This window comes from Poecilia mexicana, unplaced genomic scaffold (genome assembly GCF_051168715.1).
Source record: "Poecilia mexicana isolate PSO_F unplaced genomic scaffold, ASM5116871v1 scaffold_16, whole genome shotgun sequence".
NCBI classification, from domain to species: domain Eukaryota; kingdom Metazoa; phylum Chordata; class Actinopteri; order Cyprinodontiformes; family Poeciliidae; genus Poecilia; species Poecilia mexicana.
Window position 1 is genome coordinate 12,648,924 of NW_028263385.1, and position 27,963 is coordinate 12,676,886.

Sequence of the window (27,963 nt, forward strand, 5' to 3'; positions counted from 1 at the left end):
CTGAGTGCAATTTTTTAGAAACTCTATCCACCTCATCTTAAGTGTATTCTGAGTGACAAGTATCCACATGGACCTTAACAAGGAACAAATTAAGAAGATTAGATCTAAATATTTATAGTTTCCAACTTCCAAAATAAAAGAATGCAATTTAAAATTACAAACAAATTTTATCCAAGTCATTCTGAGGTTCAAATGGATATAAGTGTGCATTCTGTGAGGAACTAACAGGATTTTGATCATCTGTTTTTTTATGTGCAACATTGTGCAATCCTTTTTGCAGGATTCTTATGAGCTTATCTGGGTTCATGGGGCACAATTAACAAATATAAACATCCAAGAGGTTACATTTGGTGGGGTTTTTTAAATTAATGACCATAAAAGTGATCACAGTGTAATTAATGTTCTCTTATTAGCCAAATATTACATAACCTTGCTTCAGTGTTTAAATTTAACTCATCCTTCGGTGGAAGGATGAGTTAAATTTGTGAAGTCAAAACTGCTTTTAAGTTCAATAAATCCATCAAACACATTTATTCATAGCACACTTCAGCAACAAGGCAGTTCAAAGTGCTTTTCATCATAAAAACCATAAAATTTGACCATCTTCAAAAAGGTTGACCTTTTTTGTAGAAAAAAAAGTACAATATGTCCTGCATTTTGTTTTGATTTTTTAATGTTTGTTTGTTCTTTATAACTTTGTAAGTATGTAGTGTAAACACATAATGTATACTTTGTGGTACCTTTTTGATCCATCCATCCATCCATCCATCCCTTTTCTTCCGCTTCATCCGGGGTCGGCAGCTTCAGAAGGGAGGCCCAGACTTCCCCTCCCCAGCCACTTCTTCCAGCTCCTCTGATGTTGATTGAATACGCTAATATTAATAAATAAAAACTAAAGAGGGAAAAAAGTGACAAAAGAGGTTCTTGTTTCGTTGGAGTTTAGTCATACCTCTGCTGGCCCCTGGGCGTCGCTGCAGGGACAGTTATACGTTTTTCAGCGGAACGTCAACATCCGGCGACACGTCTCCCGAATAGAACAGAGCGGTAATCCTGCAGACACATCCAGACTGGCTTTGTGCATTGTTTTCTGTACAGATATTGCCCATGTGAGACTTTCTGAACACTTAGTTTCATTTTTCGTAGTCTTAGCCAACCCGCGGGGCCTTAGACACCGCTAGAGCTTCAGATGGGGGAGGTGAGGAAGCTGCAGAAGAAGTTAAGGCAGATTGAAAATCTGGAAATAAAAATCAGTCTGAGCCCAGAGGAGAAATACAAGGTACAGAAACACTTCATCTGGCTTTTCGTGTTCATGTGACTCTCCCTGTATGACCTTCCCTCAGATGAAACGGGCTGTGGTGGGTTTAGGATTGAGAAAACACCAGTTAGGGGACTACTGGTGTCACTTTTTCTTTATTCATTTGAGTTTTATTTATAAAGTTTGCCTCATTGAGAGCCAAGATCTCGTTTACAACAGAGACTTTATAAAGATCATGTCTCAAATTGGTTTTCTGGGCTGTAGAAACGGTTATGAATGCGTGTTATTCTTGAAATAACAGCGTTGGCTTCATAAAGGCAGTGATTAACATGAATTAATAATAGTGCTATGAATAATTTGACAGTTTTTGCCCAGGGATCTGAGCAGATCTGATAATCAGACGTTAAACAGAGCGTATCAGGGGGAAATAATTACCGCAGACTTCAGGAAAGTCTCTTCTTATAAAGGGTCACAATCTAAATGCAGTAGAAAAAATGATGTGCCCTACACCACGGATTTGTCTTTGCTGAGCTGCTCCTGCAGTTCCTCATTGGGAGGATACGTACACACAGGTTGAAGGTTACATATATGAGACCCTGAACTGACACACAGCTAACCACAAGCATAATACCTTCATAATGTGTCCTTCTGGTTCACTTGGTCTTTACAATGGATTGTTAGTGGAAAACATTGACCTGAGTGACATTTATTACAAATTTCAGTCACTACAGGGTACAGTGTCATACTAAAGTGTTTATTTATTAGGAGTTTATTTTAGGCTGCATAATGGTGCAGTTGGTATGACCATAGCCTTGCAGCAAGATGGTCCTTGGTTCAAATCCCAGTCTAAATGGAGTTTGCGTGTGGAAGCTTGCATTCTCTCTGGGTACTCTGGCTTCCTCCCACAGCACGAAAATCAAGACTGTCAAGTTAATTGGTCTCTAAATCATCTTTAGGTGTGAGTGAGTGTCTGCATGCTCGTTTGTGATGTGTGTCTATGTTGCCTGGTTCTGGACTGGTGACCTGTCACCTTTCGCCCAGTGACTACTGGAGACAAGTACTAGTGACCCTGCTAGGACAAGTGGGTATAAAACATTAAAACATTACAAAAAAGCAAAAACAAGAAATCTGTAAGAGGGCAAATACCTTTTTGCAGTACTTAATATAAAAAACACTGTTTTGATGGTTTCTTTGACTTTAATGTTTGATTTGTTCAAAAAAATTTCAGCATATTCGTATCGTTTATGTACTATCATAAAGAGAACAAATGATCACAAATACACGCCATACTTCAAAATTTTTATTCTGAACATATTTTGAAAATTATCCACGTAAAAACATGCAAGGATTGTTAATACTTTAGAAAGGCACTGTATGAGAAATAAAATTAATTAAAAAAATTATAAAAAGATGGACAGGCAGACAGAGTACTGAATTTGGATTTTAAAATAAAGCATAATTACATCAGAAGAGCATCTTTGGGTTCTGCATTATTTTCATCCTTCTAGATTTCCTCAAATTTCTTTCCTTGGAAGTCTCAAAGAGGAAGTGACTTCTAAAGCGACGTGTTATTTTAATACCTTACCACCCCTTTGTGTAAGAGCACCTGTCTTCTTCATGATCCCTTTTCTTCTTGCAACACTCAGTATTACAAAAATAATTATTTCATTATATTTGGAAATGGTTGCTCAGTGTAAGAGACTTCAATAAAGATCTGCTAATTTAAAAGTAACATTTGATTCAATTAATATCGCTTATTTTGCACACCTGAAGGTCTGTGCTTTTGGAAAGAACGAACCGAGTGGCTTCCCTTTGCAATGGCGTTTCTGAACAGGTGAGATAAAGAATCTCATAAAGTTTTTTTTTGTTTTTTTTTGTCATTCCTTCCCATGTGGCTGAACCTGTTGGTGTCCTTTAGAAAACCCAGTTTAATCAACAATGTGACAATTAGATTCATTTTCATTTGTGCTAATCATATACTGCTTTAAATTTTTAACTAAAAAGTTATGGAGATTATCTTAAAACCAACATTTTCTCTGACAATGTTCAATTTTTTTATATTACATTTTAATGTTTATTTTATGCACTTCTGCTCCTATTGCCAGAAGCTTTGACTTATTTGCATTTTGTTCATAAGTCAAAATTTTATTTTCACAAAGCTTCTGAATTTCCATTTTTATTGACGTGGTAAACAAGGTGATAATTCTGCCTTATGTGTAGTAATGATGTGCAGCCTACTGACCACTCAGAGCAAAAGAAATAAAGAACTGAAATGCTGCTCAGTCAATTTTACAACCTTAATAATACCACCAGTTTTGTTAGATTGCATTGCATTTTTAATTAAGAGAAGGTGTCAGACTGATATAAAAAAGCTACAATCAACATAATATACATGTCAGCATGTGAGAAAAGTACAAAAAATTAATTAAATGGCTCAGCAGTGGAAAAATGGTGGTTATTAATAGTAATTGGCAGCTTCCTACATTTCTTTTTACCATAAAGAATGTCATGAAGTATTTGCATACATATGCTGTGAATATTAGAATACCTCCCTCAGGGATAATGATTTCAAAAATGTCAAATTCATCATTCATATATTAAATCTGATATTGATTAAACGATTGTGAAATATGTACCCAAAACTGTTCATGTGTTTGGGGGGTGTTTCTGCTGAAATTCAAGTCTTACCAGGTCTAAAATTAGTGTGCTGCTGCTACTTTGGAAAACAGTTTTGAGATTTTCTTGTTCAGCTATAAAGCAGTCGACATTACTGAGTTATTTCTTTTCTGAACTGCAGTAAAAAATTTAACAAAGCAGTTTTTGGAGGTAACAGTGAAGTGAGAAGAAATTGCAAAAGTTTTTTTGTTCTCTTCTCTGGTGGTTGAGTGAATGTAGCAGGAGAGTTGGGAGAGTATAAAGATGCAGAGACTAGATAAATTCACTCTGAAATTGACTGTGACAGACCTCCCCCCTGAAAATCTGAAGCTCTCACTGAATGAGACATTTTCAAACCTTTGGGGTCCAAGAATGACTTCTATCAGAGGTGTGTTTGAGTTTTTAACGTCCGCTGAGCTTCACCCTACAGCACTGCTACCAACTAGAGTTGCACTCACCTGGCTTTTCCAGGCTGATTCCTACTTCTGGTTTTCATATCTGAGCTGTGAGTGGTGTTTTTTCTTCTGTTTCACAATAGCACATAAAAAAGAAGAATGTGCTGAGGCTTCTTTGAAGGCATAATTTAAAAAAAAGCATCAAAAGCATGTGTTTTTAAAAAATAAATGCTGTGAAAAGTATTTGTCATTTTATTAGTTTCTTTTGTTTTTTCTGCTTTTTATTTCTATAGATACATAGAAACACACCAAGGGTCAGTTTCAAAAGACTAATTACTTGCAGGCGCTATTATGCATTGAGTCACGGTAACAAAAATAGTTGCAGTGCCCATATTTCTTATATGATTTCTATAAAATATGGCTCAATTTAAAGCTGAGAAAATTGCCAGTGTTTTTGACGCACAAAATATGTATTCTCCCTGGAAATAAATCTATAAACAGCTTGGTTTCTGTCAGGTCTGTCAAGATGCAAGAGAGGACTACACAAATTTCTCTTTTGTATTGATCAATAATTTAATTTTGCATAATTGCTTCAGGCTCATTGGTTGGTTTGTTAAAGTTTAAAAAAATATGACTCATACACTTTATAAAATATTTCATCACATTTGATGATTATTATAAATATCCCCATGTTCTACCAACTAATGAGGTAATTAGTCCAGGTTTTGTCGTTTATTGAACTTTTAGATCTTACAGCGGAGCAGTGTGCCACAAAAAAGGGAAAATAATGCCAAAAACCAGGTGTAAAACAGCTTAAAACCACTTGTATTCTGGTGACCCGTTGCCATGGCGACCAGCTGACAACAGCACCACTAACTCACAGAGCAAAAGTTATGTTCAAGTGTATTCAGGAACATCAACACAAAAAAATACAAACATTTATTCCACAAAAAAAGTCCATAAGAGTTTTATGTTTTCAGACTTGATGTTTATTTTACTATCATTAAAAAGATTATTGAATCCAGTCTGAACAGTGCCATGGTTGCCTTAGCTATTAGCTAATTTAAATAAGATAGTATGGATTGTGGGTATTTTAGTGTTAACTGAAGCGAAACACACGAAGCTGCGCAGCACATGTTAAGGTTGTCAAAGTCCAAGCTAGCATAACTGACCAACTTCCCACTTTCTCGGTATTTTTATTTATTTATTTTTAATGAAAACCTTTTACTGACCTGTGAAACGACAGCTTGACATCTAGCTGTCGTAGTTATACAAATAAAAGCAAAGGGATGTATCTTTTTCAGATTATTTGTATAATTATGTCATTTTTCCGACCACCGATATTCCTGACTCGATGCAGAGCAATAGCTTCTGTGTGGCGCACGACAAATCACGAAATTTTCAACCGCTTGTCGGTTCCGATAACGTGAGACGTATTTGCGTGATAACGTAATGTCTAAAAAAATATTTAAGATGGCGTCGCGGCAGAAACGCTCCAAAGTATGGTTACATTTCACGAAAAAAAAGAAACGATTCTAGGTCCAGTTGCAACAGAGCTTTAATCACAATTAAAGGTTGAAATGCCTCCAACGTCCTCCAGCAGTTGTTTGGCCACACAGCAAACAACCGTCTGATTTCTACGAACGTACGGTATTTGATACGTTGCTTAGCAACGTCGGTGACTCGAAGTGGGGAACTTCGAGCAAAGCGTTTCCTGCCATAATTGTCCCAGGTAAAGTTAAACTCCTCCAGGTCGTAGTGTGTTAGCGTTATAATGTATGTGTAATCTCTATCTCATATTAATATTTACAGGCATATTCAATAAATTAAAATGTGGGTCCCGATGAGGCTCGTTTGTCAGATTAAAAGCATCTTTTGAAAACAACCTAGCAGGTATTGTTGCAGACCCACATTTCTGCATAAAAGAAAACAAACAAAACATTTATTTGGCAGGGAGGAGTAAAATGACAGAGGTTAAAACTGAGAGGGTGTTTTCCACAGCTGGAGACACCTCAAATATTTAAAGGTCCTCCCCCAAAAGACAAACATGTCAATTTGTCTTCCCAAAACCTGTTGTGCAAGAAGTTACATTTAATGTTAAAATATTAATTTGACAGAGGAATTCTTATTTTTTTAAGCCAGCTTTAATTTTGTTTGAATCGAATGCATTATGATGCATTTTAATAATTAAAGAGTTTGTTTCCTAACTCAATGAGACGAATCAAATCGGTAAGTAAGATCGATAATGGAATCGGTATTGCTTAATTCTTATTTCCCATCCCATGACATGGAGAACATAGGCCTAGATTTGAACCAAGGACCATCTTGCTACAAGGCAACAGTATTACCATCTGCACCACTGTGCAGCCCATGTTTTAAATCATTAAACACATTTTAACATGACAAAGATAACCTGAAGAAATACAAAAAGTAACTTACAAATGATGATTTAAATTAGTGGGAGAAAGCTGTCAAACCCAACCTGGTGCTGTGTGGATAACTTTTGTTCTCTAATTACCAAAATCACTTTTTGAAAAACACTCCAAATTGTATTTATGTGCCTGATTATGTCTCTGTTAAATCATTTGATTGTAAGAACTTTTTGAGTGAGATAAAACAAAGCAAAAACTGTAAGAAACAAGTACTTTCTCACAGTATTGTCTGTGGTGGTTGATGTATTTGTACTCCAGAAAATGGTGGAATGTCTTAGTTTTGATGCATTTATTGAATAGAAACAAAATCAAAAATGTTCAGTACTTTGCAAATTATAGCTTATCAAGCTAATATTAATAATTTCTTATCAACATATAATCACTTCGTTCTATCAACCATAAAAAAATGTAAAAGCATCCCTTTTCCAGTCTAGCTCGATCCTGGAGGTTTGATACTTTGTGGGCTGCACTGCCATGTATTTTTAAAGCCAATTAAAATGTGGTGTTTGCAGCCTCACACAGACCAAAAACTAAAGAAAGAAAAGCCACGCTGCCATCAGCAGCATCAAACCACCAGAGATTTCCAGTTGTTTTCAGATGCAGAGTAGCTCTTGACGGTGTGATGAGCTGTGTAAGGTTGGTGGAGTGTGCTGCCTTTAACAGGGAAAACAGACACTTGATGTACACTTGACATCTAACTTATTCAGACATGCATATTTCAAAGCCCCCAGTCAGACAGCGTATGTTCCAAGCTGCAGTCTAATAGACGGAGACAGACCGAGTGATCTGGTTGTGCATATAAACAGGATATAAACAACTTGTGGATTTAGCAGCTTGCTCTTACCACCAATCTCTTGACTTTCTCCTGTCAGATCTCCAGGAAGGCGGAGCTGCGTTCCAGATTGGCTGAGTTTCAGCTGCAGCTTTCTGGCCCGCAGCAAACTCTTGGGATTGTGGGAGACGGAAATAAGGAGAAGATGAAAAGACAAGTGTAAGGAAGTGAGGGAGAGGTGCCCGTTGGTGTGTGTGTGTGTGTGTGTGTGTGTGTGTGTGTGTGTGTGTGTGTAATGGTGGGGTACATATGGAGAGAAGCGTAATTTTTCAAAAGCAACAACATTCACTTTGAAGCCTTTGATCTTTTTTGCATGTCTATCCAAACACACGGGAGGTCAAATCCTCTGGTACTTTCAGATAAAGAGAACTTCCTCTTGTTTATAGTGTGTCATGTAAACATTAATCACCGATGTCATCCTCCATATTGGAGCTCTTAATCGTCTTAATCATCAAGTTCAGATGTGATGTGTGTGATGCGCCCCATTGTGTAAAACAGAATCCACAACCCAGTCTCCTTGTTGACGATGCCTCTCGGTTTTTTTCACATTTTATTTGGTTGCAGCCACCAGTTTCAACATATTTTATTGGAAGTTTTATGGGAGGAGTCTGCACCATTTAAAACTGAAGGAGCCGTTTTGCCTTTAGCTTTGTTAAATAAGACGTAAGAGTCGCAAATATTACATGATTCTTTAAGAAAAGATTGCTTATAGTTTTTTATTTCTACCAAAGAAAAGCTGTCCTCATGTTTAAAAAACAAAGAAAAATGTCTCGTTAAAGTTCACAAATGCTAATTTTCCAGAGAAAACAAATGGATGCCAAACGTTTAACTAGTACCGGATGAGATGGCTGAAAATAGTATCACATAAGCGTTTTATATCAGTCGATATTGATTCGTTTTTTATTTTAAATATTTGAAATACTGGCAAAGTGGTGGCGTAACCTTTCCTGTTTTCACTCTACGCCATAGTTTTTTTTATTTTTAAGCAGTTATGAGGCACGGCAGCCAAACTTTAAACTGCTGCTGCGTCGGTTACTCAACAGGTTGTTGCTAGGTAACCACAAGTTATTCAGCAAGCTGTTGCTAAGTAACCAAAGAGCAAGTGAGTTAGTTGGTGACTCTCACTTTGCTTAGCTGGCCGTGAGAAGTTGAGCAGTTCAAGCCTTTCCTTTGCCTTTGCCTACGTTACCCAGAATGCTGTTCAGTTCTGGAGTTCAGTGAATTTATTGGATATTCTATCAGATATATTATCTATTGATTTTGATTGCGTGTTTATCTCAATATATATTGTTATTGATTTATTGTCCAGCCCTACTTTCAGGTTATTTCCACAAAATGCTGAAATCCTGCATCATTTTCCTTTAACGATTGTGGACTACAGTTTGTTTCTCACATAAAAAAATGAAAAAAAAAAAATCAAAACAAAAAAAACAGTCTGTGGTTGTAATCTGACAACATGTGAAAATGGCCAAGGGATACGAGGATGTAAAGGTTGCTATGTGCATTTTGCACATTGATTATTTATTCAGTTCCTGTTTTCTGCCCTGGCACAGGGAAGATGCCCCCGAGACCCTTTCATCACAAACGCCTCCAGCCTCCAAGATCCTTAAGGGAGAAGCTGAGTCCAAAGCTGCAGGAACGCCAGCGCCGGCTGCCAGGCAGAAGGCGGCAGGAGGAAACGAAGGAGAGACGGCAGGACTGCAGGATGCGACTGAACTGGCCAAGGTGTCACTTCAGAACAGAGAGGAGTCAGGATGCTCTCCAGAAGAACTGCTGCGGCAGGAAGGTGGGCTAATTAGCAAAAAAGAGATGGAGAAGACTGGCATTACACTTTATCTCAGGGAGCTAAAAGAGCAAAGCAGTGCCCTAATTTTCGATTACCATCTAAAACCAGATTACACACGTATGCCCCCGAGGAGTCCTAACAAGCTCGTGTGGCAGCCAGGATTAAAACCAACAGGCTGAGTTGTGCTTCCCTGAAGACAAGGCCCACGTTTTGCATCCATGGAGCTAATTTAGCCCCACGCTTTGCAGCAGCAGCAGCGTCGCCGCACTAATCCATACCGAGGAGTCGTGTACTGTAGATTAACAAGGCAGGGTGCTGATGAGTCAACACTGCTAATTGCACAAATCATTTCCTCGTTTCTTTTTTTTGTTGTTGTTGTTTTTGCAGAAGCAGAGTTTTCATCCCTCAAAGCGTCCTGGGAGAAAGCGCGGTTTCGCTTGCGGCTCCTGGAGGGTCACAATGACATAGTCACCAGTGTGGTTGCTGTTGACAACCTGGTGGTTTCTGGAAGGTAAAGCGGAGCGCCATTTGCATAATGGATGGGCGAAGTGAGCCTTCCTCCTAATTTATCTCCTAATAGGCGCTCGCCATCATTCCACCACATTTATTTTTCCGTCCTGATCTCTTGTAATTTACTTTCAAACTCCTGACCTCCACCCAAGTCGAGACACGACGGTGAAGGTGTGGCACGTTCCCACGGCAACAGAGCAGAAGAACCTCGGGGGCCACACCGGCGGAGTCACTTGCCTGTCTGCGCCTCCCCCCGAGTATTGCAGGAGGCTGGGTGAGTACGCGCAGATGCACATGTGGGCTGGCTGCGGCTGAGTAATGCCCGTGTCCTGCGGCCTGGTAATTATAGGAGCAGTTCATCAGATCAACTCCGCTGAGAAATAACCTCAATAGACACTTTGGAGAGTTCACTGTCTGTCTGAAGCAGGCAGCCTTCCATCATTCGACTCGCTGGCTTTCCTCCCTTCTCCAGCTTAAAGCACCCAGCGTAGAAGTGCAGCGCAGTCCTACAGCACTTCCCCTGCTAATGAGATTATTTTTCTTCTTTTGCACAAACACGTCCTCTCCATCTATTTCTTGTGATTTCTCTCCTTTATCCTTTTATGCATCATCACTTCCTCTCGTCTGCGGCATGGTGCAAAAGTTTTGAGTCATCCCTCTTTTCTTTATGCTTTGCTCCCAAGGCAATAAAACCCTTTTGCTATGCTTGAATGTGGCCTTGTGCGATATTGCTTCAGGGTTCTGGAGTAATTTTGTTTCCAGAGTTGAATGTGTTTAGGTGGGAAATGTGAATTTTTGCCCCAGAAGAAAAGCAAAAGGCGTTACGAAGATTGTGGCTGAAGCTGGTGAGAGGGTGTCACTGTCCACAGCGGAACGATGAACAGGAAGGCCGATCAGAGCGGGTGGTGGAGTCACACAGGAGCAAAAATCTGAATTTTCTGACATGTACTTAATCCCGTCGCAATAAGCTGTTAATCAGTTAATCACACGATAAATTAAAATGAGTTCAATAACGACATTATAATAAGTTTTAGTTATGGTTTCGGTTGTGTGTGTGTTTTTATTTCTACTTTATTGTTTTTTTTTATTGTGTTTTATTTTGGATATATAAAATATCTTCCTGTTCCAGTCTTAAGAGTTCTTTACAAAATTAAAGTTATTGGTTGTTGGGAGGGCCAACTTGCACTAATATGCCATTATCAGTGTATCAATTAAAAATTGTTTAATCACAATAATTACTGGGACAGTTTATCACATTTGTTATTGTGACAGACCTGTACGTACTGTGATCTAAAGCTGAAGAGTTTGGTCATAGTAAGCTCATTTGAATTTGGAGGGAGGAGGAGAAAGCTTACAAATGTAAGAACATCGACCCACCTGTGAAGTACCGGGGTGGCAGTGTCATGCTGTGGGCGTGTTTTGCTGCAGGAGACATTAGAGTGTCCATTGGTGGCAACAGTGAGGAAAGAAATATTGAAGCAGCATCTGACGTTAATATGTCAGGAAGTTAAAGCTCCTGATAAGTTACAATCAACGACCACTGTGCTGTTGCCTAGCAACCCCAGCTGAGCCCAAGTGGAGCTCCAACACGTTTGGTCAGCTGCGCGGTACAATGGCTGCTGTAAAAGACAACTGTTTTGTTGTTGACTTACCATCCAAAAACCACTTGCTGCATTCTTGTTTTTTTATGCAGGAGGCTCCACTTCTGCTTTTCAAAGATTTACAGCGGAGTGTGACCAGCAGCAGCTTATTTGAATTTAAAGTGACAAGAGTCCCTAAAACACCTCAAAATAGGCAGAACTGACCAAACTGAAATCTCATTATGTAAGAATGATTATGGGGAAAATATTTTGTGTAGATCATAGGCCTATTCTAACTTGTTCAAGGAAGCATAATGATCACATCTAGATTCCTGGAAGTACTTTATAAGAAAACAAAGTGTTTAAAATTGTGTACAGTATTGTATATTTTAGAGTAATTTTTCAGTTTTTTCTGATTCCTCTCTGTCTGTCTGTCTCTGCAGCCAGGTCCCTGTCCTTGTCTGACAAAGAGAGGTTTATTTTGAGCGGCTCTGCAGACTGCAACGTGAAGATCTGGGCCCTGAGCATCGGTATGCTTACCACACCAACACAAGATTTACTTTCTTGAAATATAATGGCCTGCATGTTGTCAATTAAACAGCATTTGCTGTTCCCCTCAGGGCAGTGTGTTAAGTCCATCTACACGTTCAACGCCGTGACTGCGCTCTCCTTTGCGCCTGAGGGGGACGGCTACATCATCACCGGTTCAGGTGTGTTTCTGCCAGGGCACAAAGTGCAAGCGACACAGCGGACAGAATAATTGGTCTGTTTCCGTTGACGCATGTGCACAATTTCATCCCAAGTCCGTGTTTACGTCTTTACTCATATCCCTGCCGAGTCTGACTCCGTGGCATCATCTGCCACCGAGTTACTGTAGCGCAATGCGTTTGGGTCGATTCGGCTGTCTGGCTCAGGTGTGTCAGCTGTGACCAGCGATAATGACTGCCAGTCGCCTGTCTTCACACGTTAACCTCACACTCTGTCACCCTGCAGACGGGGGGAAAGTTCAAGCCTGGAGCTGGCACACTTTCCAAAACTGCCAGTCAGTCAAGGCACACGAGGAAGCAGTCACCTCCATCCAGGTGCGTCGTGTTTATTTGGTCATAGTCAGAGAGAAAAAGCAGGCGATGCCCTTTACATGAAGGCCTTCTGGCCTCTGGCTAATTTGAACGCGCAGTCTCTGCTAGGACATTTCAATTAAAAGGAAATAACATGCAGCTGATTTAATAAAGTCGTTCGCATCCACCTATAACAAGAGATGAGAAACATCTGTTACTTCTGCAATTTATTGGTTTAAATATAATTTATTGATGGTTATTATTAATTTTTATTTATTTATTTGGGTCTTAAAGTCAGATATAAAACTAAATTAAAAAGGACGGGACCTAAAACTGTTGTGATCTGTGTTTTTCTGTGTAGTTATTTTGAGATTTTCTGTGTTAAGTCCTGTTTCCCTGTGAGTCTGGCTTGTCCTCCCTGTTGATTGGTTCCAGCTGTGTCTAGTTTACTGATTACCCTCCCTGTATATTTAAGTCCAACTGTTGTCTTTGTCTCTTGTCGGATCCTTGGCGTGTGTACGTCTTGTGTGCATCTCTGTCATTCCCGTTGCTTCCTGTGCGGCCCGTTTGAATTCTGTTCCGTCTGGATTATTTCATTATTAAATCATCTTCATCCTGGGTCCTCCCTGCATCCTCCCTCACCACCTCACTTATACTACAAATCATGACAAAAACGGTTCCCTGTGGAACTCCTAAGCTCCTGTTTAAAGGTCCCATTTAGATGTCATACAAATCCAGATAATGGTGATGTATATTATTGTTTTCAGAGATTTAGATTACAGTTTTGTGATTTAATGAGTCAGATCTTCTGATTTATTTTTCAGGATAGCACTCTCCTTCACCCCAGTGACGTTCAAACTGAGACTTAAACATGTTTTTACTAGTGTCTTCAATATATTTAAAACATTTTGTATTGTTAATTTTGAAGAAAAAAAAAGCTTCTTTTCAAAGAAATACAGCTGGCAAGTTTCCACACTTTCAGCTTTTCCTTATTTGTTGCTTTCAAATGGATATAAAGATTTTTGCTGAGATCCAGGCTGTGGAGCTGGCCCAATTTTAGAGCATGCTGTTTGTTTTTCTTTTAGCAAAAAGGAGGCTTTTATGAAAACTGAAACCCAGAGCTGCACATGCACGGTTTTTTTAAATATTTTTTTCAATTTGCAAACATCATAATACGCCTAAAGCATTAAAGCATCACACATTATTGTCACCCTCTTTGTTGTTTCTCATGCAAAGCACACAATCCATTTATAACCAGCAGCGGAATGAAAAACATCTTAAAATATTCACTTTAATTCCATTTCCACAAACATACATGCAACACACACACACAGGCAACGCTGGGTAAGGACTCGAATCACCATGACAACCATGTCTCTGGTGCCCTCCACAGTCTCAGGGTCCTTTGGTGTTCAGTGGCTCGGCTGAGGGGGGGGTGTCTGTGTGGGAGAACCGGCGCTGGGAGAGAGAGCCCCTCCAGCTGCTGCACCACTGGAGCAGCCAGGTGACGGGCCTCAGCGGGGGGCCGGGCGGCCGACTGACGCTCAGCCCGCGCGGGGACCGGGTGGTCCTGGCGTACGGTCGAGCCTCCATCAAGATCCTACACTGGAGGACAGGTGAGCCGCAGATGTTCGGGAAATCTGCATAATCCTCCCGACTAACATCTGTTCAATTACCACAGGAGTGATATCCAGGCTGACCAATCACAGCAGCATCACCGGCGTGACAGATTGTGTTCACCAGACGGGGGGCATCCTAATTGGCTCCTGCTACGACCTGGCGAACGGAGAGAGCTCCCTTAACTGTGAGTCAAAGATTAAAGCGTACGCAGCCAGAAGCTCCTCCTGCCGCTCTGAGCGTGAAAACACAATAAGGACTTAAGTCGAAACCACTCTGTGCCCCTCTGCTGACCTCCAAACCTTTAATCTCTTTCTCCTCTCTGCAGTGTTCTCTCTGCCTCAATGTCGCTATCTGGCCTCCCTGACCTGGCCGGATGCTCCCAGAATCCTCTGCTTTGCGGCGTGGACGACTGGTAGCGGAGACCACCGCTGGGTGACCGGCGGCCGAGACCTCGTAGTGTGGGAGCAGCTCCCCAGTTCTGGGAAAAACAGGTGGGTTCGGCTCTGACCGGCATTTCAGATCCAAAGTTTCTTATTTAAATTTGTGGGTTCCTTTGCAGACCTGGCAACATGGAGCGCCCTCTGTGATTACTGAAAACTGCCTTAAAGGGGATCTGTCATGCAAAATTCACATTTTACACATTTTTATGCTTCCATTTGGGTTTCTACTGCTTCTCAAAATACTTCCAGTGATTAAAATTAACACCCAGCATTTATTGGAAATAAGTTAATACTTTTTAGTGTCTGGACAATGAGCCTTTTCAAAAACCTCCCAAATGTAACGTCACAAATCAGCAGGCACTGCCAATTGAAACCCAGCCCATTACCTAGTGTATATATATTTACACATAAATATTCATATATATATATATATATATATATATATATATACTAATGAAAAAATGTATTTTGTAAAGAAAAAAATAATTGCATTTTTTCAATGACTGTTTTACACATAATTGATTAAAATACACTGAGTAATGGGTCTCGCTAATTAAGTTAAAGACAATATATTAGTTTAATTGCATAAGATTAAATTGAATTGGTGAAACTCAAATGCATTATATTTGATCAATAGATATTTGATTTAAACATTACAAAAAATTAAGTTGAATGAATTTAATTTATTTAAATTGAAGAAACACATTGTTTTTATTGAATGAATCTAAAATTGAACTGAGTCATTTTTGTGAGTGTGCTTTGTTTCGCTGCAGGGTTGATGTGAAGCCTTAGTTTTCCTCCGCATACAGAGTCCGGATCATTTTCTTTCCCCTTCACAGACGTATTTCCTTCTATTAGTCATCTACATAAAATCCCAATGATGTAACATGACAAATGTAGAAAAAGTTTAGTACTTTTTCAAAGCACTCAACAACAAAAGCACGTAGAAACCCTGCAACGTTTGTTACTCCCTCTCTGGGTCAGATGAATTTAATTTCCAGGCGCTACAGGATTTAAATGCGTGCTAATAGGTTTATCTGTCTGCGTCTCCTCTGTTAATGTAATGCGTTTAGTTAATCCGGGTCTAAATATTACAGGGGTGACGTCACGGTGAAGAGAGACAGCCTGATGGACACGACGGTTCTGGAGTCAGAGGATGACACCGAGGAAGACGAGGACACCAACGGTACACGTCTTCACGTCTCCCACAAGTTTTAACGAGTGGAGCAGCAGAAACAAACGCCGTTGTGTTTGTTTAGAAGACACATGTGGTGACAAATCCCTCATGAAAGCGTTTTGGGTTCCAGATTACGAGGAGAATGAGGACGGAGGAGCTGAGGAGGACGGCTCGCGTGGCTCGTGGCCGCGCTGCGTTCTCCAGTGAAGCTCAGGACTCCACGGCCTGCAGCCACCAGCAGGAAATGAGAGGGTGGGAGAAGTGACAGACTGAGAGCCAGTCTGGGAGGAAGAGGAGGGGAGCATATGGACACGGAGAGAATGAGTGACTGAGTGTGTGTGGACGTGTGATAGGCAGATTGTTTTCTCTGTAAATATTTTCACGTTCAATAAAGCCGTCAAACTGTGAGTGCAAATTTGCAGCTCTTGTTGTCTTTTTTTTCTGTCTCCCTCTCTCTTCCTCTCTCCTCCTCTCCTTTGATTTCTGGGTGACCCTGCCTCTTCCTGACACACCAGTTCATCGCCTCCACTTCCCTGCCGGAGTAAACCTGATTAAATGAGCTGGAATCACATTTTCTGCTCATTCTTTCCTCCCCGTCTCTTTTTCTCGGAGCTGTCCTCGTAAACACCACAGAGTTACTTATTGTTTTATGCTTTAACCTCTCACCTCCATAATTACCTCATTAATGTCGTCCTTTGTATCACTCCCTCTCCTCTGTGTCCATTTAATAAAAATAATAAAGCATAATGAGCATTTAAATCTCTTTCCTACAGTCTGCTGCCCTCCTCTACATCGTTCTCTCTCCCCTCTCTTACTCTACCAGACTACATGTCTCAGTCACTACGGCAACCGATGCTTTTTTTCTTCTTCCTCACTTGCTTTCTGTATCTCCCCCCCTCTCGTCTCCCTCTCTCTCATTCCCTCTCTCCGCTGCCAGAGGTAAGCATGATAACTGATATGTGTCTGAGTGCTTGTGTCCGACTCCCGGCGTGCCTGCGCTGTCTCCCGGTGACATTTCTTTGGCATTTCGGGGAAGAAAGTTCCCCGTTTCTGCCCAAAGTGCCGTACTGAGTCCTGGCTCCGTGCATGACGCTGGAAATGATGATTAATGTGCTGCGCTCAGGTGTAACTGTGTGAAAGGGACAGCAGACCTGACAGTGAGTGTGGACTTTTTTTGCATGCTGATGTTGGTTCTGTGCAAACATGTGGCGTGTAACTGAGTGGTAAATTTAGATCTCCCTTGGGGAGGCATTGTTAAGATTGTTTTTTTTTCTTAATATCTTCTTTTAAGAGATAAAGTTGGCTTTGAGCCAGCCCACATGCTGGGTTGTGTGTTTTTAAATGGGAAAAATAGATAAAAGGGAAAAGAGCAGGACGCTCCCTCCCCTCTTTCTTCTTTTCTGTATCTCTCTTGCCCTCATGTCTTGCAGAGATGATCGGAGAAGAAGAGTCTCTGTGAACACAGCGAAGCGATGGAGAGATGGTAAGATTTCTGAGTATGGGATGCAGATGCATAAAATGTCACTCTGATTGATGGCTGGCATGGGAATCAATGCCTGAGCTGCTGAGGCTGTGCACGGTGCCTCTGGGCAACTGGTTCTCTCTGATACATGCTGTCCACACATCCTTAAAAAGTCCATGTATCTAAAATTAAGTCCTACATTCGTTGAAAAACAATAAGTTGGCCTTAGTTAATCACAGGCGTTACATTTTGTTGGGGAAACCTAAACGAAACATTTAAGTTTCGTTTTTCTTGCGGGACTTTACTATTATGGAAAACTTTGAGTCATAATCAGATACTATCATTGTGCGGCTACGCTAACTAGCTGCTAATAAGCTAGCTAGTTTCTTACTTCCATTATTTGTAAGTGGAAATTTGTCGGTAGTTGACTGGATGATGTTTGTTTTCGTAATTTTCTCACTTCCGTTGCCAACTCATACGATGTATTTATTAGCGATTTCCCCCCTACGTTTCCGTTGTGATACCAGTCTTAAAATCGGTAGACTCGGTTCAATTGGGGACCAAAATTTCAATATTTGTTGCATTTTCAGCTGGCGCGATTCGCTAGACTTGCGTGTCAAATGAAAACTGCTGTTCACCCTTTCGCCTGTGATGGCGCACACGAAAACCTCCGAAGAAGACATGAGCGCAGCTTCTTTCTTCACAAAATGTAAACAAAAATGGAGTAGCTTCAAATTTTAACAGTTGTATGAGTTCTCTTTTGTTTTACTTCTAACATTAGACTCTTGCGTTTGTATTTACCCAGAATGCTCTGTGCTGTGGTTGGCTTCCTGCTTTTGGAGCGGTCTCTGGTCAACTTGGCATTCACTATCAAACCAAAACGGATGTTTTTAGGTGGAAACAGCGTTTGATTGCACATTCACATCTTCCCAAACAAACCGAGTATCCTCTGTAACCGAACTAGGGTACGATTAAAACGTACTAAACAGGGTTGGTGTGAATTCACCCTCAAATTCCTTTCATAATGGTTTTAAAGGAGCCATATTGTGCGTTTTCCGGGCACATGTCATTTTGTAGCACAGAAATGTAACTATGTTAACTTCACTTGTTATAAAAATTATATATATATATATATATATATATATATATATATATATATATATATATATATATATATATATATATATATATATACATACTCAAATATGACTTAAAATAATTTTTACTTAGTAATTTAATGCTTTGAAATTGGGCCTATGTCTCTTTAAATACTCTTTTCTGAAACTCTCCCTTCAGGAAGTCATCACAAAACTGCTCCTTTATTAACCCCTTAAACAACGTTTTTACTCCTGAGAAATAGCTTGTATACTGAGCTCAGCAGATGCAAAGTTCCACCAGGTGTTTGCTAATTGCTTCTGGCTAGTCTGAAGGAGCTGAGTAGGAGATTCATGGGTGGGAAATGCTCTTTGAGCTTGGAAACTGCCAATCTGAGGAGGAGCTGTGTCTCAAAGGCGGAGCTAGGTCCACTTAAATGTTTTGCACAATTGATTGGTTGCTATGGAGATTAAAGGATTTCTCAAAAAACTCAAGAAAGAATCAAACCAACACTCCATGGATAGTATAATAGCATGATGTAGAGCACAAAAAAGTTGATTTTACACAGTACTGCCCCTTTAAAGCAGACAAAACAGGTCTGGTGTAAATTCCATTTGTCATGGTCTTAAAAAGTCTTAAATTTAAGTTGGTGAAACCTGCAGAAACCCTGTGATACCTCCTGTCACACCTCTTTCAGCTCCATCTCTCCTGTCGCACGACTCGCTGCCCTCATCTTCCTGCTCCTGGCCGCCCTGCTCTCACAGCCCTCCACCTGTAACGGCGAAGAGGACGAGAAGCCGGCGAACTCCCCGTCTGCACAGCTGTCCGTCAACTCCCAGGTGACGCCCACCCCGCTGTGGGCGGTGGTGTGGGGGCCCACGCAGCCTCTGGAGGAGGATGCCACCTACCACTTGCTGTCCAGCCAGGAAACCGACCACCTGCACCTGCAGGAGGTCAGCAGCGCCACGCCGGGGGATTGGGTCTACCTCGATTCAACCGTGCAGCCCCAGGAGAAAGCACACTTGGAGTCCAGGAACAGGGAGGGAGAGGAGGATGGAGGGACGGAGGCAGAGGAGGCGAAACCCGAGGAAGGTGGGCATCAGGAGATCCGCATGAAGGGTTTCTAAATAAAGGTGGCCCTGAGTGTGTGAGCACACACACATGCACACACACACACACACACACACACACACACACACACACACACACACACACACACACACACTCTCTCACTGGGAGTCCTCCAGGGAATTAGCTGTCACAGGGGTGAAGGCTGACACCCTCCTGTGTGCAGCCGGCTGTGTCTGCGCCGGGGAATGCCTAATAAAGTTCTCATCACTCACAGGGAGAATTTGGCCCGTGTCAAAACTGCATAGAAAAAATAAACAAACAGAGAACGACGGCGTTGGACTGGCGCTGTAGTCAGAGGCCAGAACCTCACACATCCAATTTCATGTCTCAGCTGGCTTTATTGATTCCTTCTGCTGTTCTGAATTCAATTACAGGTGTATCTCAGTAAATCAGAGCATCACTGGAAAGTTAATTCATTTCAATGATCCAGTTTAGCAGAAATAAAGCTCAGATATATGGATCCTGTTCACTCAGAGTGATGTATTTGAAGTGCTCTGGTGATTATGGCTTCCAGCTAACACGAAAAACTCACCTTCTGACAAAACCAACATTGCATAAAATCAACAGAAATGTATTTTTTAAAGGGGCAGTATAATGTGTTTCCCAAATACCATTTTATAGCACAATTAAGTAGCTATGTTACCTGCAGTTCTTATAAAAATGCTATACATATCAAATTTGACATCGTAATTTAACGCATTGAAATTGGTTCTCTGTCTCTTTAAACCTCCTGCTCTTTCTGAAACTTCGTCTCCAGGAAGTTGTCACAACATGGCTCCTCTATTAACCCTTTAACAATGTTTTTACCAGCGTTGCACTGAGAAGTAGCTCCTGTAATAAGAGCAGCAGATACACAGTCCCACCAGCTGTTTGCTAATTGCTGCTGGCTAGTCTGAAGGAGCTGAGCTGGGAACGGCTGCTCTGTGAGGCAGAAACTCAGAAGCTTGTAAACTGTGACTTGGAGGAGGAGCTGTATCTCGAAACCGGAGCATGGCAACCATTTAATCTGAATGGTTGCCATGGACATTAAATTATTTTTTTCAAATATGCATGAAAGAATCAAGGAAACACTCCAGGTATTCTTTTGATGAGGGAATAACATTATGTGTAGCTCAGACCTGTTGATTCTACATAATACTACCCTTTTAATTTAGAAATCTTAGCTGAATGGCACAGTATATGTACTCAGTACTCAGTTGGGGCTCCTTTTGCTTGAATTACTGCATTAATCCAGCATAGCATGGAGGAAATCATGTGGTTCTACTGTGTAATGGAAGCTGTGCGATCTGCCTGCAGCTCGTTTACGCTGTTGGCTCTGGTGTCTTTCATATGGACTCTCATTGGTATTTCTGGCCAATCATAGATCCAGGGTTTGGTACCTTTAGCAGTGGGTCGGTACCAAGTCCTGCTGGAAAATGAAATCAGCTTGACAGCAGAAGGAAGCGTAAAGCGACATAAATCTTCCTGCATTGGCTTTGGACTTGATAAAACTACAGACTCTCTGCTTCGACTCTGTTTGGAAATTGATTTTCAGGAGAAATACAAACTTTGCTTTGATTTGTTTCTCGTTCACGAGTCGCTTGATGTCTTGCTAATCTCCTCCAAACTCTTGAATGGGCTTTGCTTTATAATCTGCATAAGGTCAGATTACTTTTTCCTTCCAGTTTTTCCTTCCACCTAACTCTCCATTAATGTTTTTGGTTACAGCTAGTTTCTTAAGTAACATTCTGTTGGTTTATCCTCTTTGTGGAAAGTGTCTGCTGGTTAAAACATAATATTTCTATAAAATAAATGTATTCGAATAAAAACGTTTAGAAAAGGAATTTGATTTTTCCTAACGTTACTGAAAGAAATGCTCAAAATATATAGTTTAAATTGATTTTAAATTGATTTAGTGGAAGAATAATAACGAAAATCTGATGATATTCTAATTTATTGAGACGCACCTGTCTGCACAGCATGTTTTATAGCGTGTGTGTGTGTGTGTGTGTGTGTGTGTGTGTGTGTGTGTGTGTGTGTGTGTGTGTGTGTGTGTGTGTGTGTGTGTGTGTGTGTGTGTGTGTTGCAGTGGACCCTCAGTTCTACGTCACCGTGACCATCTCCTCGCTGCTCATCCTGACAGCCGTCATCATCACAGCCAAACTCTGGTAAGGAGCTGAACCTTCTCCGTTAAGCCGCTCTGCGTGTGAATACATGAATATGAAGTGATGGACCCTCATTGTGCGAGCTGGACACCTGTCCCACAGGAGGACAGGCTTAACGCGTCCTGGACGTGAAGTTTAATCATGTCAGAGTTAACTTTCTGTTGCTTGATGCAAACATTGAGAGGAAATTACTTGATTATTGAGATTCCTGGTGTGAACATTTTATTTTAGATCTTCTTATCATGATGTCAGTTTCCATTCAGGATGTATTGAGGTCAGTTGTGGAGTTGCTTAGTTCCTAAACTGGAGATTAGGAGGCCTCTGAGGAGTTCGAAGATAAACTTTCAGCGTTACGAAATGAATAAAACATTACTCTGCTGCTTAAAAGGGAAATTTCTTTTTGTAAAGCTTTTATCTGGCTAATTGCAGGAATAATTGCACTTCATTAATATATTCGAAAATGTCTTAAACGGACTAATTTGGCTTAGATGAACTAGTTTTGAGTGGAGGAAGTGGAGATGGTTTAGTTTTCAATTATAATAGTTTTTTTTATATAAGACATTCAGCAGATCAGACTAGAGACAATGGAAGATAAAAGCTCCTTCACTGCAAAAACACAAAATATTACCAAGTACTTTTAGACTAGTTTCTCATGCAAATATTAGTACTCATGACATAAGGCATATAGATCGCCTTCAGCAAGATTAGGAACTTGTTTTAAGTCAATATTTCATCAATATTAATATTGATGAAAAACAGTAACAGATTATTTCACTTATTACATGGGAAAATATCTTCTTATAAGTGAAATAATCTGCCAATTGAACTAATACTTTTTCATCAATATTCAGGAATAAGCTCCTATTTCATGCTAAAAAGTTACTTATAATTTAGTTTTGTCTTATTTGAAGTGTAGTGAGATATTTGCACTAGAAAAAGACTTGGTAACATTTTGTGTTTTTACAGTGCAGCAAAGGCATTCAAGCTTTTTAAATGTTACAAAACACAAACTTCAGTGAGTTTTTCTGGGATGAAATGAGATAGACCAACACAAATGAGAAACAGAATCTAAAATATGTTAAAGTGCATTTATTTTCAGCTTCTTTTACTCTGACACCCCTAAATAAAACCCAGTGCTATTCAACAGAGTCCAGCTGATATTTAGTCCAGTGAAGGAAACTTTAGTGAAAACAGAGTCAGCAGATCTGAATAAAATGAAATAACATGTCAACATTAGTTTTGTTTTTCTTGGAAGCTTTTATTGAAGAAGAAGCAGAAAAAGTGAAATTTGCTGTTTTGTTCAAACCACAGCAGAAAGTGTTGAACTTTCTGACCTTTGACCCATAGATGCTTTTATTAGCAGTTTTACTGCATTGTTTATACTTTTGCTACAGTAATATTATTTTGAACTGTTGCTTCTCTTACTTGAGGAAAATTTGGGGATATCCTAAAAAATACAAATAACTTTAATGAAGAAAGAACAAATATAATTAAATCTAAAATCGATGTTACAGAGACACCCACAGAACTCTTGTTTTTACACCAGCTTTGTTTTTCTAATGTTTTTTACACAGTGGAGACACAATAAACACTATATGATGTCATTGGAAGTGCATTACCCTGTTCCAATGTCCACATTATATTCTATTAGTATTAATTTTAAGTTTAATATTGAAAAAATATTTAATATTGAAACTTGTTTCTCCTTCCTCTCCATGTTTTGTATTAATTTATAATCATTTTTTCTTTTATTTTAGTCCAGAATTTGCACATATCTTTATATTTGTCTGATTGATGCCATTTTAACATATTGAATCAGATTTTATTATTAGTCACTGAGTAATTGAGTAAACTTTTGACCAAATACATTTTTACTCTTTTGTAATTGATTTGGAAAGCTACTTTTTACTTTTACTTGAGTGAAGGTATGCTGACGTATTGCTGCTCTTGAGTATAATTTTCGGCTACTCATCACCATGGTGAAGCATAGCAGGGGCAGCATCATGCTGTGGGGATGTTTTTCTTCAGCAGAGACAGTCAGAGTTGGTAGGAAGTTTTATGGAGCTAAATTTAATAAATCAAGTAGGATGTTTTTAGCTCGTGAAGCTGTTGGTGCGTTTATGTGTGCTGAACTGCTGCAGAGTTATCACATAAATTTGTTATTCAGTACATTTCTGACTTTGTTTAAAAAAAGAAATGTTTTACAGAGGCAGTATTATGTGTTTTCCAGGCACTTAAGGTAATTTATAGCACAATCAAGTAACTATGTCAGCTTCAGTTGTTAAAAATACCATATTTATCAAATTTAAAAGACATTTTTCTTTGTTATTTAACACCTTGAAATTGGGCCTCTGTCTCTTTAAAAACTTCTACTCTTCAGGAAGTCATCACGTCGCTCCTCCATTCACCCTTTAGCAACATCTTCACCAGCGTTGCACTGAGAAGTAGCTGCTGTAATGGGGTCAGTAGATGCTCAGGTGTTTGCTAATTGCTGCTGGCTAGTCTGTAGGAGCTGAGTAGGCGTAGGCGTAGGCGTAGGCGGCTCTGTGAGGTGGAAGCTGTGAAACTGAAGCTTAGAGGAGGAGCTGCGCCTCGAAGGCGGGGCTAGGTCCACTCAGGCGTTTCACACAGCTGAATGGTTGCCATGGAGATTAAAGGATTTCTCAAACATGCGTGAAAGAATCAAGGCAAATCTCCAGGTGTGTTGTTGATGAGGGAATAACATTGTAACATGACATAAAGCTGAAAAAAAGTTGATTTTATGTAATATTTCTCCTTTCAGTCAACTCAGCTCTGCTTTCCTGTACTGGATCATCACCGACTGATACTAAACCTCAGGTATCGGTATCGGAGGCGAAAACAGTGGAATGGTGCATCCCTTGTTAACAGTGAAAAACTTTTAAGGGTAGGAATACTTGTTGATGTTCCTCAGTGACAGTGGTGGCAGCATGGGGATCCGAACGGCAGATGGCTGACGGCCCCACGCTGGAGCGCCTGGTTTGTGTATCGTTATGGTTACGATATGGTTCTGTGTGATCCCCTACCAACTCCCCCTCTCAACTGAAAGCTGAGTAATTGCCTACTAATGACTTTATTAACAACACTTGTGCTCCTCAAAGTCACAGTTGGCACAGATGTGTCATTTAGAGCCATTAGTGTTGCATTGATTAAACATTTGCCGCCATCATTAGGACGCGGAGAGCCGCTCCAATTGGCTGGCTCGCCGGCTTGGACGTTAGCATGGCCTCCACTTAGGCTGAGTGTTGCTGAAAAGCAGCCCACCTGCCGCTGAGCCTCTCAGCACATGCAGACATGGTGGTAAACATGCGGTATGCGTTGCCTTCTCATGGCGGGGAAGGTGCGGCTTGGCCATTATCTGGAAATGGGGAGTCGTCTGTGTGATGTAGTGAGGCACTCACACGCTTTGCTGATCAAACCAATAAGATGCCGGTTTATTTGACCGCTGGGAGCCGCTCGCTTCCCTCCCCTCGCACTTCCACTCTCTTCCTCCTCACTTTATTACTCTTATCTGTGAATCTTACCCCAAAGTCTATTATAACCTAATTTTACATTTCTTTCTCTAGTAATGAGCTTCTTCCTCCCTCGTCTTAATCTTAGTCTTCCTCTCTCTTTTCTTTTTCAGGTTTTCCCCCCCCTTTCACATACCTGCGTTGCCTCTTTTGCACAGTCGGCTCTCTTATCTCCCCTCACCGGTTTCTCAGTTCTCCCAGAAACACCAGTCTGGCTGAAGATTCACAGATAATCCTCCGTATTGCCGGCGGCTGATACATGATTTGTCTTTTCGCTTTTGTATTGTTATTTTTTTCTCCCTCCGTGTTCCTGAGACCGGCTTTGCTGTTGTTCTGATAACTTACTTCCACTTACGAGCTCCCACCGCGCAGTCGTGCCGCGCCAGTGGATGTAGGAGAAAAAGGCAGCAGAGGAACGGCAGCAGAGCGCTCTCCATAGACTGGCTCTTGTTTCAGTGTCATAAATGTGTAAATAACACCATGTGTTCGATGGAGAGAAGAGGGGAGGGTGCAGATGGACCCAAATGATAGCCTATAGTGGAAATTGGCTATCGTCCAGTTCATTACGATTATAGAGGAACGGCATATGCGCTCAGTGATTTTTTTATTTATTTTTGTTCCTTTCTTTTTTCCCCCAGTGCTAAAATTGCCGGTGTGGGCAGAGCTGCGAGGCGAGGTGCTGTGGTGTCAGCCAGGAGTGGACAGGTGCTGCTGTGGAGAGATGAGGCTTCTGGAGGCTTTTACGGCTCTCAGAGCAGCTTTGCTGTACCTCAGTGGGTTGTTAGTGGGACCCTGCTGTGTATACAGAACCATCTAAAAAGTATTCACACCCCTGGAAGCGTTTTTTTAACTTAAACTTTAGTGTTTTCATTGGGATTTTACTATAAATTCGCCCCGGTTTCCAGTAATCAGCCGATAATTACATGTGAAGTGGATCTTGTCTAAAAATCAACCGCTGTCCTCTTTTACCAAGTTCATATCCACACATTTCCAGTCAACTATGGTAGGAGTGCAACGATTCCAGTTTTCTCCCAGAGGATCGCTGTTCCTCTGGGAGACGCATTGAGCAGCGAGTACATGAGAGTGATTAACAGCACTAAGACCCGCCTCCTGGCTCCGATTGGTTGTTTTTGGTGCATTTCTTCAGAAGGAAATAGCAGCTCAGGGATCGATCTTTTCACAGATTGTCTCATAACAAACTGTCACTGTTTTCACAAATATTTACAAATATTTTCTATTAAAGTTTCACACTGCAGCTTTAATGTTAAGTAATCGCATGATTTATGAAAGCACATGCATTAGATTTTATTTGGAGCGTCGGGGTAGAAGGGGTTGAATGCGGTGAAAGTTCAGGGAGAACCTGTAATGTGACGCTCGTTTCCATGGGGAATGAATCTGTTCTTGTCGCTGAAGTAAATTGCACGACACCTCAGTGATACGTCAGTTCGCTTCTTCACCTTGTTGCACACTTCTCACCTCACCCCTCTGACCCCCTCCTCCTCCTCCTCCTCTTCCTCCTCCTCGCACCACTGACAGTGTTTTAATGAGTTCGATGTTTTTCTCCTTCACAGTGGCAGGGTAATGTGCTCGCTGATGCTAAGCGACTCGATGCTCTCTGACTTTGTCACCTCTCTTTCTTTCTTTCTCTCTTTCTTTCTCGTGATCTGCTCACATTTTTCTTTGTTTCACTCCACCTCCTCTTCTTCTTCTGCTTTCTCTCCCAGTTACGATCGCAGCTGTTCCCAGCATCCGCCCCCGCTTTCCCGTGGCGTGGCCCCCCCCCTGTCCCTCGCGCTCCCCCGTTCCCTTGCTTCGGAGGACAGCAGGCAGACGCTGCACAGCACCGCCTCCTCCTTCACCGACAGGGAGAGGTAATGAGTCGCCCCGGCGGCCCCGCACAGCCACGCCGTTTGAGCGGCCAAGCCCGTGACTCCGCCGTGCGTCCGGGTTTAAGTTTGCGAGCGCTTGCATGCAGCATAATTGGGCAGTGCAGCGCTATTCTCTGTAGGACATCAAGGCCTGGAGTGTTGGTGCTGCTGTTAGATGTATCAGTGTTTCAAACTCCCCCCTCCCCAGATGAGTCATCTGGCGCCTGTGAGAGAGGCGCCGAGCCACCTTCCATGAAATGATGCTTTTGTTCAAGGGTATTTTAAGTTAATCTCAATCAGGATAATTATAGAGCCACTCTCTAGTGCTGCTTCTTGCTTCCTCCACCCATTGGCTTTCCCTCCGTCTCCTCCGTCTCTCAGCGGTCCCCAGTGATGCAGCTCTCCATCCACACCAGCTTCAGGCCTTTACGCCTCCTTCCTCTTCCTCCTCACTCTTCATCTTCAAACTTTTAATTCATTTATTTTTGCAAGATACAAACACACAAACGTTTATCATCAATTTTACATCTTATCTGTGCAATCCTCCGTTTTAAACATTAGGACAATATGGCTGACAAATATATCTCAACAGTCGCGTTTCATATTGGTCAATAATATCAGTAATTATTTATTAGTCTTTCGTTTTAAATGTCTGAAACTGGTGTTTTTTATTTTTAAGTAGCTCCTTAAACTGCTGCTGCGCCAGTTACTCAACAAGTCGTTGCTAGGTAACCACAAGTTACCCAGCAGGTTGTTGCTAGGTAACCAGAGAATGAATCAGTTGGTTGATGCCTCTAACCTTCCTTATTTGGAGAGGTTGAGCAGCTAGCGTCTTTCCTCTGCCTGCATCTCCCAGAATGCTGTGCGGTTCTGACTCTGAGTTCAGTGAAAGTGTTGAGTATTCCATCAGACATATTTTCTATTGATATTGATCATTGTCTGTCGAGATTTATGTTATTGATTTATTTATATTCACACTGTCTAGTTCTGGAT

General features: G+C 41.0%; 2 protein-coding genes across 3 annotated transcripts; both read left to right on the forward strand.

Annotated features, from left to right (window-relative positions):
* Positions 1-979: 979 nt before the first annotated feature.
* Positions 980-16,155, forward strand: LOC106917841 (notchless protein homolog 1). 2 transcript variants are annotated; one of them, XM_014987097.2, is made up of 14 exons: positions 980-1,044; positions 1,144-1,276; positions 7,610-7,728; positions 9,123-9,355; positions 9,743-9,866; positions 10,018-10,139; positions 11,889-11,975; positions 12,066-12,155; positions 12,439-12,527; positions 13,897-14,119; positions 14,185-14,307; positions 14,449-14,614; positions 15,661-15,749; positions 15,871-16,155. In XM_014987097.2, exons 2-14 carry the CDS (start codon positions 1,187-1,189, stop codon positions 15,945-15,947), a joined length of 1,632 nt encoding a protein of 543 aa, XP_014842583.2. In that variant the 5' UTR covers positions 980-1,044; positions 1,144-1,186; the 3' UTR covers positions 15,948-16,155. The 2 variants fall into 2 exon arrangements, with proteins under 2 accessions (XP_014842583.2, XP_087869716.1); XM_088013590.1 differs by adding an exon at positions 3,029-3,089 and having other exon boundaries at positions 998-1,276.
* A 394-nt stretch (positions 16,156-16,549) lies between these two features.
* pianp (PILR alpha associated neural protein) lies at positions 16,550-27,890 on the forward strand. The gene is made up of 4 exons (XM_088013642.1): positions 16,550-17,223; positions 18,995-19,389; positions 21,497-21,575; positions 26,827-27,890. Exons 1-4 carry the CDS (start codon positions 17,213-17,215, stop codon positions 26,975-26,977), a joined length of 636 nt encoding a protein of 211 aa, XP_087869768.1. The 5' UTR covers positions 16,550-17,212; the 3' UTR covers positions 26,978-27,890.
* Positions 27,891-27,963: the final 73 nt, after the last annotated feature.